At 49.9% G+C, this 14,395-nt stretch overlaps 8 protein-coding genes across 8 annotated transcripts; 6 read left to right on the forward strand and 2 right to left on the reverse strand.

Annotated features, from left to right (window-relative positions):
* Window positions 1-986: 986 nt before the first annotated feature.
* On the forward strand, window positions 987-1,961 carry N7511_004591 (ankyrin repeat domain-containing protein; the record flags this gene model as incomplete). Its single annotated transcript, XM_057127016.1, has 1 exon — window positions 987-1,961. The coding sequence occupies one exon, from the start codon at window positions 987-989 to the stop codon at window positions 1,959-1,961; it is 975 nt and encodes a 324-aa protein (XP_056985906.1).
* A 454-nt stretch (window positions 1,962-2,415) lies between these two features.
* On the forward strand, window positions 2,416-3,630 carry N7511_004592 (serine hydrolase domain-containing protein; the record flags this gene model as incomplete). The annotated part of the gene is made up of 1 exon (XM_057127017.1): window positions 2,416-3,630. One exon carries the CDS (start codon window positions 2,416-2,418, stop codon window positions 3,628-3,630), a length of 1,215 nt encoding a protein of 404 aa, XP_056985907.1.
* Window positions 3,631-3,831: 201 nt separating this feature from the next.
* On the reverse strand, window positions 3,832-4,652 carry N7511_004593 (PSME3-interacting protein; the record flags this gene model as incomplete). The annotated part of the gene is made up of 2 exons (XM_057127018.1): window positions 3,832-4,370; window positions 4,487-4,652. 2 exons carry the CDS (start codon window positions 4,650-4,652, stop codon window positions 3,832-3,834), a joined length of 705 nt encoding a protein of 234 aa, XP_056985908.1.
* Window positions 4,653-5,246: 594 nt separating this feature from the next.
* Window positions 5,247-6,200, forward strand: gcy1 (putative glycerol dehydrogenase Gcy1; the record flags this gene model as incomplete). The annotated part of the gene is made up of 2 exons (XM_057127019.1): window positions 5,247-5,266; window positions 5,327-6,200. 2 exons carry the CDS (start codon window positions 5,247-5,249, stop codon window positions 6,198-6,200), a joined length of 894 nt encoding a protein of 297 aa, XP_056985909.1.
* A 331-nt stretch (window positions 6,201-6,531) lies between these two features.
* On the forward strand, window positions 6,532-7,944 carry N7511_004595 (uncharacterized protein; the record flags this gene model as incomplete). Its single annotated transcript, XM_057127020.1, has 2 exons — window positions 6,532-6,584; window positions 6,654-7,944. 2 exons carry the CDS (start codon window positions 6,532-6,534, stop codon window positions 7,942-7,944), a joined length of 1,344 nt encoding a protein of 447 aa, XP_056985910.1.
* A 1,305-nt stretch (window positions 7,945-9,249) lies between these two features.
* cbhC (putative cellobiohydrolase) lies at window positions 9,250-10,734 on the forward strand (the record flags this gene model as incomplete). Its single annotated transcript, XM_057127021.1, has 6 exons — window positions 9,250-9,476; window positions 9,577-9,830; window positions 9,887-10,024; window positions 10,077-10,334; window positions 10,391-10,632; window positions 10,690-10,734. The coding sequence occupies 6 exons, from the start codon at window positions 9,250-9,252 to the stop codon at window positions 10,732-10,734; spliced, it is 1,164 nt and encodes a 387-aa protein (XP_056985911.1).
* Window positions 10,735-11,491: 757 nt separating this feature from the next.
* N7511_004597 (casein kinase II subunit beta) lies at window positions 11,492-12,754 on the forward strand (the record flags this gene model as incomplete). Its single annotated transcript, XM_057127022.1, has 2 exons — window positions 11,492-12,202; window positions 12,254-12,754. The coding sequence occupies 2 exons, from the start codon at window positions 11,492-11,494 to the stop codon at window positions 12,752-12,754; spliced, it is 1,212 nt and encodes a 403-aa protein (XP_056985912.1).
* Window positions 12,755-13,088: 334 nt separating this feature from the next.
* On the reverse strand, window positions 13,089-14,131 carry N7511_004598 (arylformamidase; the record flags this gene model as incomplete). Its single annotated transcript, XM_057127023.1, has 2 exons — window positions 13,089-13,968; window positions 14,031-14,131. The coding sequence occupies 2 exons, from the start codon at window positions 14,129-14,131 to the stop codon at window positions 13,089-13,091; spliced, it is 981 nt and encodes a 326-aa protein (XP_056985913.1).
* Window positions 14,132-14,395: the final 264 nt, after the last annotated feature.

Consider the following 14,395-nt stretch of genomic DNA (forward strand, 5'->3'; position numbering starts at 1 on the left):
ATTGTATTTCATGAATGATATCATTCACTGCAACTCAGCAGCATTTCATCTACTTACTTACCGTATTTCTCTTTCGCATAATCTATAACCTTAAAAGGTATTACATTCCTCAGTGGGATCGCATTCGACCGTCATGTCAATCAATTGAAGTTGCAACCTACGATATAAAACGACCCCTATTCCTACCCTCCACAGAATATCAGTCTCCACAAGCAGGCAGGCACTGTATGACACTGTGGCTGCACTATCCCAGATCGAAGCCAATAGCACATTATATACTCAAGCGCAACTCCACAGGGCCTATTCCGATTGGCTTATAACAGAAGCTTGTCGGCGTCCGAAAAGAGGCTAGTCGCCCAGCACGGGGAACCAACTAAGCGACTTTTTCACTCAACTTACTTGTTGCATCAGTCAACAGTGATCATTTATACAGCAAATATCCCAGTCTGCGTACAGATTGACCACTTAGAGCACATGGGTCTAATTTTAGCAATCCTTAGCAATCTTCTGCCTGGCCCTGATGTATTCACTAGTAACGAGGGACAAGGCATTGTTATAATACTGTAATTCGAGTTGAGTCCGATATAGTCTTTGAGGTGAAAAGACGTGAAGGAAATCTGAGAATCGTATTCCGAAAAATGAATTTCTACTGCACGCTCTCACGAATGCGAATTATAACTTTGTCTCTTGCCCTGGTCATTACTATGTGGTTGTAATCATGTACACTAGACTAAACGTACCTTATGATTACACTACTTTAATCCTCGCAGGAGCAGATATGATTCTCATGTTAACAGACCAAACAAGTATATACTTGTGCTCATGCCCTCCCATCGCCTCACACAATGTTCACTGGATTTATCGACCGCTACTGAGCCCTGGAGATATAGTCAGTCACGTGGAGACTATACCTGAGTCATTCCTGAATTTATTGAAGGTTGACCAGGATGTCTACATACAACTCAACTACAGTACTTTCATTCAATATGACGGCAGCATCACGAGGGGCAGTCTTCGTCCCCATTGAATTGATCATATATATCGCGAGGTTTCTACAGCCAGCTGACATTATAAATCTGCTGCGAGCAGCGAAAGGCCTTGACAAACTACTCACATCCCATCATCTGAACGTCAAAGGCGATAAGGACGAAACGATATTTCATCTCATTGCAAGAGACGGAGATGAGAATCTGATGAAAATGTTTCTCGGTAAATGTGGGATATCCAGCATCATCCGTGACGATACTACACAATTACATCAAGCTAAGACGTTCGGACAAGTATCAAGAACAGGATTCCTGGCCTCGACTACTTTCAACATCAACGAACTCGACCGTCATAGAGAAGCCCCGCTACATTGGGCCGCTAAGCAAGGACACGAATCGATCGTGAAACTGCTACTTGACAGAGAAGACATCAAGCCCGACCTAGAAAATAACCGATATCGAACGCCGCTGTCGCTCGCAGCAGAACAGGGACACTTGCCCGTTGTGGATCTTCTGCTGCGACAGAATGAAGTGAATCCCAATTCGAAGGATTATTACGACCAAACACCGCTGTCATTTGCTGCCGAACATGGACATGTATCAGTTGTGGAGTTATTGCTTCAACAAGACGGTATTGACGCTGATGCGGAGACTTATGATCAAGACGCTGCGGGGAGGTGGCTACCTCAAGACGGGGGACGTACGCCGTTGTCATTTGCGGCTGGGAACGGGCATCTTGCAGTGGTGGAACTGTTGGTGCGGCGAGATGTTGACGCGGATTCAATTGATGATAGCCATCGTACGCCGCTGTGGTGGGCGGCAAAACATGGTCATTTGGCTGTTGTGGAGGTGTTGGTGCGAAGGGGGGACGTTGGCGTTGATTTTAAAGATAAATGTGGTCGTTCGCCTTTGTCATGGGCTGTTGCGGGAGGGCATCAAGCAGTGGTGGAGTTGCTGGTGCAAATGGGATGTTGAGGCTGATTTGAAGACAATTGTGGCCAGACCATGTTACTGTAGGATTTGTAGAATTCTCACTGGAACAAATAAATAGTCATGATAAATCCCATGACGACTTTTGCTCGATGGTCTCTTGTAGAAACTGTGGCTACTCCATAAGTTAGCTCGGTGATATCTAGTGTGTAGCTCTATATTATAAGTTATCGCGAATAGTACATAGCATTCAATTTGGGCCGTAGGTATTCTTGCTGCTATACAGCTTCTCTGGAGATGCTAGTGACGAGTGGGCATGGCATCCGTAAAGCAGTTTCAGGTAAAATACACAAGGGCATGTCCCCGTCATGTAAGTTACAAGGGCTGTTCCCGGATCGAGCTGCATACCTTATTTGTATTAGCGTGATTCGAGCTATTATAAGTTGAACCCTCCCGTGAATACGCAACCCAAACTAACCCAACCAATATAGCAACCAAAATGGCAACCATCGAAGAGTCCTTCCAAGCCGCCATCGACTCCAAAAAGATCAACGGTGCTGTCGTATGCACCAGAAACAAAAATGGAACATTCACCTACAACAAAGCCATGGGCCAACGCACCCTGCTTTCTGGCGAACAGAAACCCCAAGAATTAAACGACATGCTATACCTAGCCAGCGCAACAAAAATCATAACCACCATCGCAGCAATGCAATGCGTCGAAGAGGGCACATTGACTCTAGACGACGACATCTCGCCCATCTGCCCAGAACTCGGATCCAAACAAGTGCTTACAGGATTCACGGACGACGAAGCCAAAACCCCCATCCTGGAAGCGACGAACCGCCCAATTACACTGCGGATGCTACTTAGCCACAGTGCAGGCGTGACATACCACTTCCTGGACCCGAAGATCGGAGCATGGCGCGAGAGATTTGGTGTGGCCGACGAAGCCCCGCAGAAGAATGTTGAAGACACTTTCTCGTATCCGCTCAGTTTCCAGCCTGGCGAGGGTTGGATGTATGGCTCGGGTCATGATTGGGCTGGGCGGATTGTCGAGCGTGTTACTGGACAGACATTGGGTGAACGGATGCAGGAGCGGGTGTTTACGCCATTGGGGTTTTCGGATGCGCAGTTTTATCCTGTGAGTCGTGAGGATCTGCGGGAGAGACTTGTTGATCTGAATCCGGATGATGTTGAGGGTCTTGGGCGGGCGGTTCTTGGGGGTGGGGGTGATATCAATAAACGGTCAAAAGGGCATTTTGGGGGACATGGGTTGTTTATGACTGGGCCTGATTTCCTGAAGATTTTGGGGTCTTTGTTGGATGGGGACGAGGTTTTGTTGAAACGGGGTACTGTTGATGGGATGTTCGTGCAGCAGCTTGGCGAGCAGGCTGAGAAGAGCCATTTGGAGAAATTAGATGGTCCTATTGGGCCTATGTTCCGAATTGGGGTCGAGCCTGGGGTCAGGGTTGGCTATGGGCTGAGTGGGCTGTTGACTCTTGAGGATATTGATGGGTGGCAAGGGGAAGGGAGTTTGAGTTGGGGAGGAGGGTTGACATTGACTTGGTTTGTTGATCGGAAGAATGGGCTTTGTGGTGTTGGGGCAGTTCAGTCTGCTTTGCCTGTTGATGGGGGACTGGTTGCTGAGTTGAAGCAGGTGTTCCGGAAAGATGTTTACCATAAATTTGCTGAGTGGAAGCAACAGTCTTGATATACATATAAATCGGTACAATCAGACACAAGAGTCAATATGAGTTTGAATGAAAGAAAAGAAAGTCAATCAGTTGAAGTAGTAGATTAAGATCATTCGCTAAATCTGACTCTGATGTACACAGTTCAGTTGGTTCCATTGGATACCTGCTCGAATATTATGCATGGGAGGGACCAAAACAGGTCGGTCAACTACGACGCCTCACTCTGAATCAGAGCTGTATCCCGCCAGGCCGAGCGAGACCGGGGCTGGTTTCACCGGTGACTTTTGTGGTTGACTCTGTTCGGGTTTCGCAGCAGTCTTGGAGGGTGTGGAGGCGGCGACTTCACTGGGCTTGGGATTTTGTTGCGCTGCCTGCTTAGGCTTTGATCCACGGTCAGCTTCAGGCTTCTGTGCATCTGGTTCCTGGGATTTTTTCTCGGTCAACGAAGCTTTGCGCTTTTTCCCGGGAATCAGAAGATCCTTCTGCTTGTCGCGGCGCCTCTTGCGCGCCGGCGCAGTCCATTCCTCTTCCTCCGCAGGTGTAACATCCGACGAGGTCGGTCCGAGTAGAGCCTTTTCGGCCTCTTCGCGCTGTCGCCGGAAAACCTCGAGCTGATCAGCCGTGTCGCGCTTCACCGCAGCCTCCTGAGCTCTTGTTGATTCCAGGACGGAATCCAGAAAGTCAACCTCGTCTTCGTCCAGCGAACGGAATTGGTTCTTCAGTCGGGATTTCTCCTCAAAGGCTTCTTGTTTGGCCACTACACATTAACCGCGGGAAATCACCCTAACACGTCAGTCTGATTTCCTGGATCCATTGGCTGCATTTTCCGCCATTGCGGGGTGCAGACCAGCCTCATCGCCAAGTCAAGCTCACTTTTGTTGCGCTCCAGGACCTCAAAGAGACTTTTGCCGTCATCCTGTTTGCCTATCTCGGCCTTTCGCCTCCGCTCCTCCTCTAGCTCTTGTTGCGCTTTGAGCCACTCATCATCCCGCTCAATCGGCTGCTCGTTGGTTCCGGCTGAAACGAATCCCGAAGACATGACGCCGATCGGGATAAAGTGGGAAGGGTAACGGGATCCAGGACTCGGGTATAATGGTATAATGCAGGTGATATGGGGATTTGTTAATTATCCGGGGGGGGGGAACGAAAGGTGGGGGAGGGTAATAGACCGAGCGAATAACGGGAGTTACGTTCAGTCGGGTGAAAGCGAATGAGAAAGTTCTGGAAAGGGCAGTTTTGCGGCGCGACCAGCTTGGAAAGGAGCCAATTGGGGACCTGAGGATGAAAAGTGTACAGTCAGCAGTGGGCCTGGCTATTTAGCCGGAATGGAGAGGGATGACGGAGATGTGAAGGACCATAGTACTCCGTGAGGAAAACGTCAACTTATGGATGATAATCGGGTAATTCCTAACACTAACATAATACATGTAACATAATAACCTTCTTGACCCCAAAACTCCTTCCAAGGTTGCTTTGAGTGGACAAATATAGTGCGTTGTAAGCATTTCCCCACTACCCCTCTGAGATCATTGCTCTTGGACCTGCCCACTTTAGGACGCCTCCCATTATAAAAGACCCCTACTCCCCCCTAAAGATTTGGTTTCTCTCATCAATTCATATTTATACCTCCAAAATGTCCAACCAGCACACTCAGTGAGTCTAATCTGAGCGCAATGTCGGAAGACCATCCTACTGACCACCTTTGCTCTATAGGAAGACCTACACCCTCAACACCGGTGACAAGATCCCCGCCATTGGTCTTGGAACATGGCAATCGAAGCCCAATGAGGTCCGCATCGCTGTTCGCGATGCCCTCCTGGCTGGTTACCGTCACATTGACACTGCCCTGGCCTACGGCAACGAGGCCGAGGTTGGTGCCGGTATCAAGGATTCCGGCGTGCCCCGCGAGCAGATCTGGCTCACCACCAAGCTGGACAACCCCTGGCACAAGCGCGTGAACGAGGGTATTGAGTCCTCTCTCAAGGATCTTGGTACCGACTACGTCGATCTCTACCTCATTCACTGGCCCAGCTCGACCGACCCCAACGACCTGTCCAAGCACCACCCTGACTGGGACTTCATCAAGACCTGGCAAGACATGCAGAAGCTCCCTGCCACTGGCAAGGTGCGCAACATTGGTGTCTCCAACTTTGGCATCAAGAACATGGAGAAGCTCCTCAACGACCCCAGCTGCAAGATCGTCCCCGCCGTCAACCAGATCGAGCTGCACCCCAACAACCCCTCCCCCAAGCTCGTCGCCTACAACACCTCCAAGGGCATTCACTCCACCGGCTACTCCTGCCTGGGCTCCACCGACTCTCCCCTCTACAAGGATGCCACTCTTCTGAAGATCGCCGAGAACAAGGGCAAGACTCCCCAGCAGGTACTCCTCGTCTGGGGTATTACCAAGGGCTGGAGTGTCATCCCCAAGTCTGTTAACAAGGCCCGCATTGAGGGTAACCTTGACATTAACGGCTGGGAGTTGACTGCTGAGGAGGTTAACCAGCTGGACAACCTCAAGGACCGCTTCAAGGTCTGCGGTGACGCCTGGTTGCCCGTCAAGGTCTTCTTCGGTGATGACGAGTAAATATGTAACGATGATGTTTTATGAAGTACATAGGCTTTAGATACCAAAAGAATCCATTTGTTAGATGAACAATTCGCGAGTCCACCCCGCCATGCATAGTGCAGTAACAAACCAGACAAACCAGTGCAATAGAGCAAATCAGACAAACAAAATGGTGCTAAGCCTTTTTGGGATGCAAAGTCAGTGACTTGTCACGAGGGTGGCGATGCACCGCCACTGCGGGTCATGCTTGGGGCGGAGAGATAAGGGTATACCCCAGCATCATCAGGCCTCCCTCCTTCTCCATCCGTCTTACTATTCAAATTAGGATACACGTCTCTCAACTCTCAGCATGGCGCCTCCAAATGGGCACCTGCTGCTCCCTAAGATATGGAGAGCAGCTAGGTACGTGTACAACTTCTTGTCGCCTCCTCATCGAGGAACAATGGCAGTCATCAACTAACGTCATCCCAGGTTTGCCTATGAAAAGGCTTCCAAGGCCATTCGGTCTAAATTACCAGAACCTCAATACAACTCGTTGCGATATCAACCTGCCTATGCCCGCATCAATCGCCAGCCAATCAGTCGTGCCGCTGCCATCCGTCAAGCCCGCAGTCGCCACTTCTCGACTCGTGCTGCCAGTGCTTTTACCTCTGCGATTAGATCTACATTCGGTGCCGAAGGTACCGCCCATGCCACTTCTCGCATCGTATCCAACGTCGGCCGACTGAGCAGCCGTGCGCCCTTTGCTTCTACCCTTCGGCCCAATCTGACCGGTGGTACTCTCGGCCGCACCGCGGGAGGGTACGCCGTTGGAGCAGGCCGCTTTGGTGGAGCCAGATACTTTTCCCATGGTCCTGCAGCCCCGGCACAAGTTATCCAGAATGTTTCCCAGGGAGTTCGTGCCTTCTTCCTCTCTGGGCAGAAGGTTCGATTCGATGGCCTTGATCCCAATACCGGCGAGAAGCGCTATAAGGCTGTCACCGTTCTCCAGGATCAAGCGGAGCGCAAGATGAACTCCATCCCGCGTAATTCTCCTGGCTCTTACCTTGACTTTCAGGTTTCTCCCACCATCACTGCTTTCGGTGCCCTGGGTGGTCTCAGTCAGACTTCATCTGTCCCATGTGACACCCTGAACTCCGAGGGACTCATGGACATCCTTTCTGCCGACTTTGCTCGTGCTCTGAAGGATTTTGCGGCTATTATGAATGATCTCAAACGTTTGGCGTCGCTAGGGGACCTCCCAATCACCCTTCACGAACGCTCCACCATACGAGTACGCTTCCCAGGCTGCGACGCAGACACAGTGGAGCGACTTTGTGATGAGGCCGGAGTTCAGAGAGGCCGCATCGTCCAAGACGAAGACTTCGATCTTCGTACTGGTGCTGACATGGCCCTGTTGTTCCCCTTCGCACCCAGCGTTCCACCGTCACCTGACACCGACTATTACTTCGAAAAGGCTCCCAAGATGCAAACTCAATATCCCCAGGATCTGGACTGGCATGAAATGATGACGCCCTCTTCGCCAGGTATCAGTCGTGACTCTGGAAATGCCATCAGCTTCGAGGATAGTCAACTCTATGGTGCCAATCCCTGGAGAACCTCATCTCAAAGCTACTCTAGTATCAACGTTAGTGAACTTGGCGATCAAGCTTTCTTCCCAGAATACTCCAGTGCTGGTCCGCAGGAGAGCAAGTCTGCTTATGAAGGCGTTGAGGGCATTTACAAGTTCCTGGCTGAATGTGATCATGCCCAGCGTTCATAACCGACGATTAGACATCGTTGAGCCTTTCTACTTTCATTATTTTCTTCTCTTGGCCTCGTTTCCCCCCTTTTAATTGCGTTGAATATTTCCCAGGCTGAAGCCGGGTCCACATGATGATATATACCACTCCACTCTTTCACTTTCCTATTCGTCAGCATCTACTCAATTGAATGAAAATTTTGATTTGATGCATATGCTTCGCTGGTTTCTAAAACAAGCGTGTCTTAAACCGTAGGCGAAAGACATCACTTTTGCGTTCTAGGAACGGCTTTCGTCCTTGATCTTATTGTAACCTAATCCTTGTCAACACCAGTTCAGGTGATGAACAGGCACAAGTATGTCACCTCCTGACCCAGTTCTACGCTAGACTTCTCTTAATGAATTTAGGCTAAGAGGTCCTTGGAACGGACATGCCGTCCTTGGCACAACATTGACCAGTCCATATACTTGAAACTCATAGATCCCTTGACCCATTCACTCCTGGACCCTGCATTCATAGTGTTTAATGTGCGGGGTCGTGAGACTGAAGAATTTCGAAGGATTTGGCTGTCAAGAGCCGAGAAATGGCGTTTCCTCAGCACGTAGGTTTGAACACAGACCGCAAACCTTGCAACATCCTGACAAGGCTTTCGTTTCATGTCTAACCCTTAGAGATAACATATATACTCCCAGGCATATCTGGAGGCTTGAAAGGAAGTTCAAGTTCGTTCTCCATATTTCACCATGCTGTTGCCAGCTCACATATAGCCGTCCATGAACAGCTATCGACTTTCTCTTCTCGTGTGTTTTCGCCTGCATGAATATCTCCATATAAGCAAAAACTAATATCAAATACTGCTACTATCTGGAACTTCGTTTGACATCTTCCGCGCCGAGTTTGGAGAGGATCGACTACAGCCCATCCCCTTTGGGGACGGAGTATCAATTCCGTATGAGATATCAGGGTCTTCAGACTACCCCAGATTTTCACCCCTTGACCTTCTAGGCAAGCCATACCTAATTGCATGCAGCTTGAGCTCATGCCTCTCACGAGACGAACGTGCATTTGGCTAAGTCTCGAAATCTCTCTTGGTAAAATGCAGAAACGACGCATTTAACGGAACCCTTCATGGTGTCATCGTCAAATAGCCTGGGATGATGTTGCATCAACTTCGGATTACGGCTTCTTGTTCCGATATTATGGGAAGGGGTGTTGCTTTGGATGAATATATAAAGAAACAGAAATAACACGATTTACGTTTCCATGAAATCAAATCCCGCAAGACCAACAACTAAGCCACATTCCACCAGTCAATTCCCACCAGCATGCGATATCTCGCTTCAATCGTGCCACTTTTGGCCACAACTGCAGCTGCAGCCGTCATTCAGAACGTCCCCCGAGCTGCAATTACAGGAAATCCCTTCTCGGGCTATCAACTCTACCCAAACACATACTATGCATCAGAAGTCTCAGCCTCGGCCCTGCCATCAATGACAGGAGCAGCCGCAGCTGCAGCAAGCAAAGCAGCCCAGGTGCCATCGTTCTTCTGGCTGTAAGTATTGACATTTCGAAATTAAAACAGAATTGTTTCAACCCCAAGCCACAAAATGTCCCTCCAATTCTAACATCTCTCTTCTTTTCTCTTCTTTCAGAGATACCGCAGCCAAAGTCCCGACAATGAGCACCTACCTGGCAGATATCAAAGCCAAAAATGCCGCTGGTGCTAGTCCCCCAATTGCGGGCACATTCGTGGTATACGATCTTCCTGATCGGGACTGTGCCGCTTTGGCAAGTAACGGGGAGTATTCAATTGCCAATGGGGGAGTTGCAAAATACAAGGCTTATATTGATTCTATTCGGGCTATTTTGCTTCAGTACTCTGATGTTAGGACGATTCTGGTTATTGGTACGTGAATTAACGTTGCAATGGTGCTTCAGCAGCTAATTGTTCCTCTCCTCTAGAGCCTGATAGCTTGGCTAATTTAGTCACCAACATGGCTGTTTCCAAGTGTGCTAATGCCCATGATGCTTATTTGGAATGTACCAATTACGCAGTTACGCAATTGAATTTGGACAATGTTGCCATGTATCTCGATGCTGGTGAGTTTCATGTCTGGGCTACTTCTTTCCCACCCGCTAACAATTCCTACAGGACATGCGGGATGGCTTGGTTGGCCAGCCAATTTGAGCCCAGCAGCAACACTTTTCGCACAGGTATATAACAATGCCTTGAAGCCTGCATCACTCCGAGGACTGGCCACAAATGTTGCCAATTACAACGGCTGGTCTCTGTCTACGTGCCCATCGTACACCTCGGGTGATTCCAACTGCGACGAGAAGAGATATGTTAATGCAATTGCCCCCCTTCTCTCGAGTGCAGGCTGGGATGCTCACTTCATTACTGACACTGGTGTGTAACTGAAGAATACCCCGAGTTTCAAGTATAGCCGTTAACTTTACTTTTAGGTCGAAATGGTGTCCAACCTACCCAGCAGAATGCCTGGGGTGATTGGTGCAATGTGAAAGGAACTGGATTTGGTGTTCGCCCGACTACTACTACCGGTGATGCGCTTGAGGATGCGTTTGTTTGGGTGAAGCCTGGCGGCGAGAGTGATGGCACTTCGGATAGTAGTTCGGCTCGCTACGATGCTCACTGTGGATACAGTGATGCTCTTCAGCCTGCTCCTGAAGCTGGAACCTGGTTCCAGGTAAGTGAAGCATGGATTTTATCACCGATTTGACTGTGTGCTGATTGTTCTGCTTAGGCGTACTTCGCTCAGCTTATCGCAAACGCAAACCCCTCATTCTAAGCACTGAAATTGACTGGAACTGTGGTTAGGTAGACAGTTAGCAGGTCAAGAAATTATCAATGAGATGTCGCAATTATTGAAATCCTATCGTATGTGTAGCAAATGAAGCTTGCCAGTTGTGTAGATGTAAAGGGCGGTGTATACATCCGGCATTATATTGGCAAAACTTCAGACCGCCCACTAGCGAAGAGGCTATCTCGTGATAACGAGCGGGATACATTTACACTCCTCAAGCTGAATCTCACAACCCCGCCGTCCCTTTTATAAACCAATTTGCGACCCTAGAGACTAGTCACGACAAGACAGTCTCCTAATATCTCAGCTGTGCAGGTCTGGGCTCCTCCAGCAGCTTGGGCTCCGTGACCCCGCCTGTGGCTCCTCCTCAACCCGCGCGCAGAGTGCAAAATAATTCGAGCTACCGCGCACCCAACAACATAACGATATAATGGAGGACTTCAATAGCGAGACAGATAGCGACTACACAAGCTACTGGCGTGACTGGGTAAGTGGGATTTCTTTTTATCATAGCTCTGCAGCCTGGGGGGGCAGATCGCATCTCCGAGTCAGCGCAACGAGAGCACATGCCAGCCTTGGAGTTGTTGTTGCGAATGGCGTCCAGAACACAAAGGCAGTGAGCGTGTGATGGGAGGACCCGCCGAGTTCATTACACTTGCCATCGGACGAAAGCTACACCATTTCGCCCGTCTTCGTGTCTTCGTTCCTGCGTCGTTCTCTTGCTCTCGCCTCGCTCTCAATGATGCCTCACTTTGGACCAAAATTGGTTTGCCGCCAATTCCTCCAACGCCTCCAACAAATCCAACTCCTCCCGCTCTCGGCCGTTTGCTATTTTTTTGGTATCACCCTCCAGGGATTCGCTCTCCGTCTGGGCCGCTATGCGGTGATGCTCTCGGCCAAGGGCCAGCAATGCGGAGCGGCGAGATCGTACATTGGAGTGTTCTTGTTGTGCTTCGCTGCTCCTTCGCTGGTTCTAACTGGCTGGATAATCAGCCAAATGGAGGACCTGAAGGCCTCCTTTGCTCTAGGAGTCAGTCCTGATGCTTTGGCTGTCAGTGGTCAGGACTACCATGCAGTTGGGGACACGGCCTGGCGTGACATCATAAGCAAAAGCGCACACGATGGCGATTGCGATTGCTACCCCGAGCTTGATGAAAATTACAACATATGGACGATCAAGATGCTAATGGCAATTATTTCCGTTCAGTTTGTTTCCTCTCGCGGCAATGAGTACTTTTGTGAAATCGATGAGGATTACCTGACCGATCGTTTCAACCTCACTGGCCTGAACACTGAGGTTTCCTACTACCAATATGCTCTTGACCTTGTGACCGATGTTTTCGACCTCGATGCCGACGATGACCTCCGCGAGCAAATCGAAAAGTCGGCTCGTCACCTTTACGGCTTGGTCCATGCTCGGTACATCGTGACCACTCGCGGCCTTGCTAAAATGGTATGTCCAAAGTGCAACAAGATCGAGTCATTACATGCTAATGTACCTTAGCTTGAGAAGTACAAGAAGAGCGACTTCGGCAAATGCCCTCGTGTGATGTGCGAAGGCCATGCTTTGTTGCCAGTGGGCCAGTCCGACATTCCCAACCAGAGCACTGTCAAATTGTACTGCCCTAAGTGTGAAGATATTTACAACCCCAAGTCTTCCCGCCACGCATCTATCGACGGTGCTTACTTCGGTACCTCTTTCCACTCTATCTTGTTCCAGGTGTACCCTGCTCTCAATCCTGAGAAGAGCGCCCGCCGTTACGAGCCCCGGATTTATGGCTTCAAGGTGCACGCCGCAGCTGCGCTCGCTCGCTACCAGGACCTCAACCGCGAGGATCTGAAGTGGCGTCTATCCGCGGCTGGCATCAACCACAAATTTGTCGAGGACAGTGACAGTGATGAGGATGCTTTTGAATACGACGAGGAAGCCCAAGCTGCTGAGCCAGCCAAGGCCGAGCGGGTCATCGGTGACGCCGCATCTGGTCGCATGGATGTCGAGAAGTGATCCTGTTACTTCCTGAAGCTGCTACCAATCTTCCATGAGCAAGAGTACGGCGCAATGAGGGATTTCTGATGTCTTCTTTTGAGATGTGTTTACGAACGGCGTTGTCAGGCTTGCATGGCCAATCTTCAATGGTTTTTTTTTTTCTTTTTTCTTCGACTTCGCTTGTATCTACATTATTTGTCTGGTCTTTGCAGTAAAGCAGGACTCAATAACAACGAAACATCGTTCGATCTGACATGTTCTCATAAAATTGCGTTGATGCTAAATATGGGTATGCGCAGTTTCGACGCAGACTATTTACAGTGTAATGCTATAGTTAGTTAGAATCATCATCTCAAGTAGTCAGGCCCATCGCCTGCAGTTCTTCGAACGCATAGATCACTGCACGAGCAAGCTGGTCCCCCTTCTCCCACGCCTCGTCATGCTCACCGCTGATCGACAACACCCGCACTCTACGGTCCTTCGTAGACAACTCATGCACAGGAACCTGAGCCTCAACATTCTCCCACCGTCTCAGGGCCTCCTCCATAGCCTCAACCTGAGACCCATCAACGAGTTCATCCTCCTTGGACTGCGCCAGAACAGCCAACCGCCCAGATCTCCAACCACCCTCGACACCCCGCGACCCAACCATCTGCGCCGGCGAGACCGCATCCCAAAGCAACTCATCGTCCCCAAATGCGCCCGCGATGAACTCGCGATACGCATCAATCCCAGCGTTCCTATCGCGCAAACGCCTCAAGTCATAGATACCAGCAACACCCACAATAGCAGTAGGCTGCACAGTCAAGCGCGGCGGCAATGGGCCAGGCGAAGTAGACACAGGCCCGATATGAACATCAGTATTATTCAAGGCACCCTTGAACGCCTGCTCACGGTGTCCCGCAACAGCTCCCATAACAGCCTGGAACGCCAGCGTCGCGCCGCAACTATGCCCAAGAAGAATATAGCGCCCGCCAAAGGCGTATGTATTCTGAAGAAAGGCCAGCGCAGCCTCTACATCGCGGATATGATCTGGGTGCGTTGCATCACGGTATTCTTTCGTTCCGGTGCGGGTTGGGTCTTGGGGGTGATTTGGGTGTGCGCTCAGACGGTAGGAGATTGATGCGAATCCGGCGATGGGGAGGCCTGGTGTTTTGCGCAGAATGTCTTCAGTTGCTTTGAATGAGTCCGCTGTTACTGTTGGGTCACGCCAGGCGCCGCCGTGGATGTAGCTGCGCAGCGATCCTGATTAGTTCATTGCGCCGTTGATTGGGAGGTGAGGGCGTTGGCATACATCACCCAGTAACCATTGGTGTTGGTTAATTGTGTTACGGAGACGTGTTGTAGATCATGGACTCGGCCGTAGGCCACGGTCCTTGTAGGTTGGTTCGGCATCTTGTGGAAGGTTGAGGGGATGATGTGCAATGGGGAAGTGGGACGAGATAACAGTTTCAGTCGACAGGCTAATTTAGCATCCCTAGCATAGAATCATGTCTCGCTATTCACATTTATATACTCTGGAATTTGTATACTTCAATTTTGTACAAAACGAAATAAACTCAACTTTACAAAAACGAGGAATGTCGAAATATACAGGTATTTGCCCCTCGTTCTGGCTGGGGATCCGTGTATGGTATTACCCTTCCATAGTACCACGCT

The sequence above is a fragment of the Penicillium nucicola genome, assembly GCF_028828085.1.
Source record: "Penicillium nucicola strain IBT 29836 chromosome Unknown utg000003l, whole genome shotgun sequence".
Classification (NCBI taxonomy): domain Eukaryota; kingdom Fungi; phylum Ascomycota; class Eurotiomycetes; order Eurotiales; family Aspergillaceae; genus Penicillium; species Penicillium nucicola.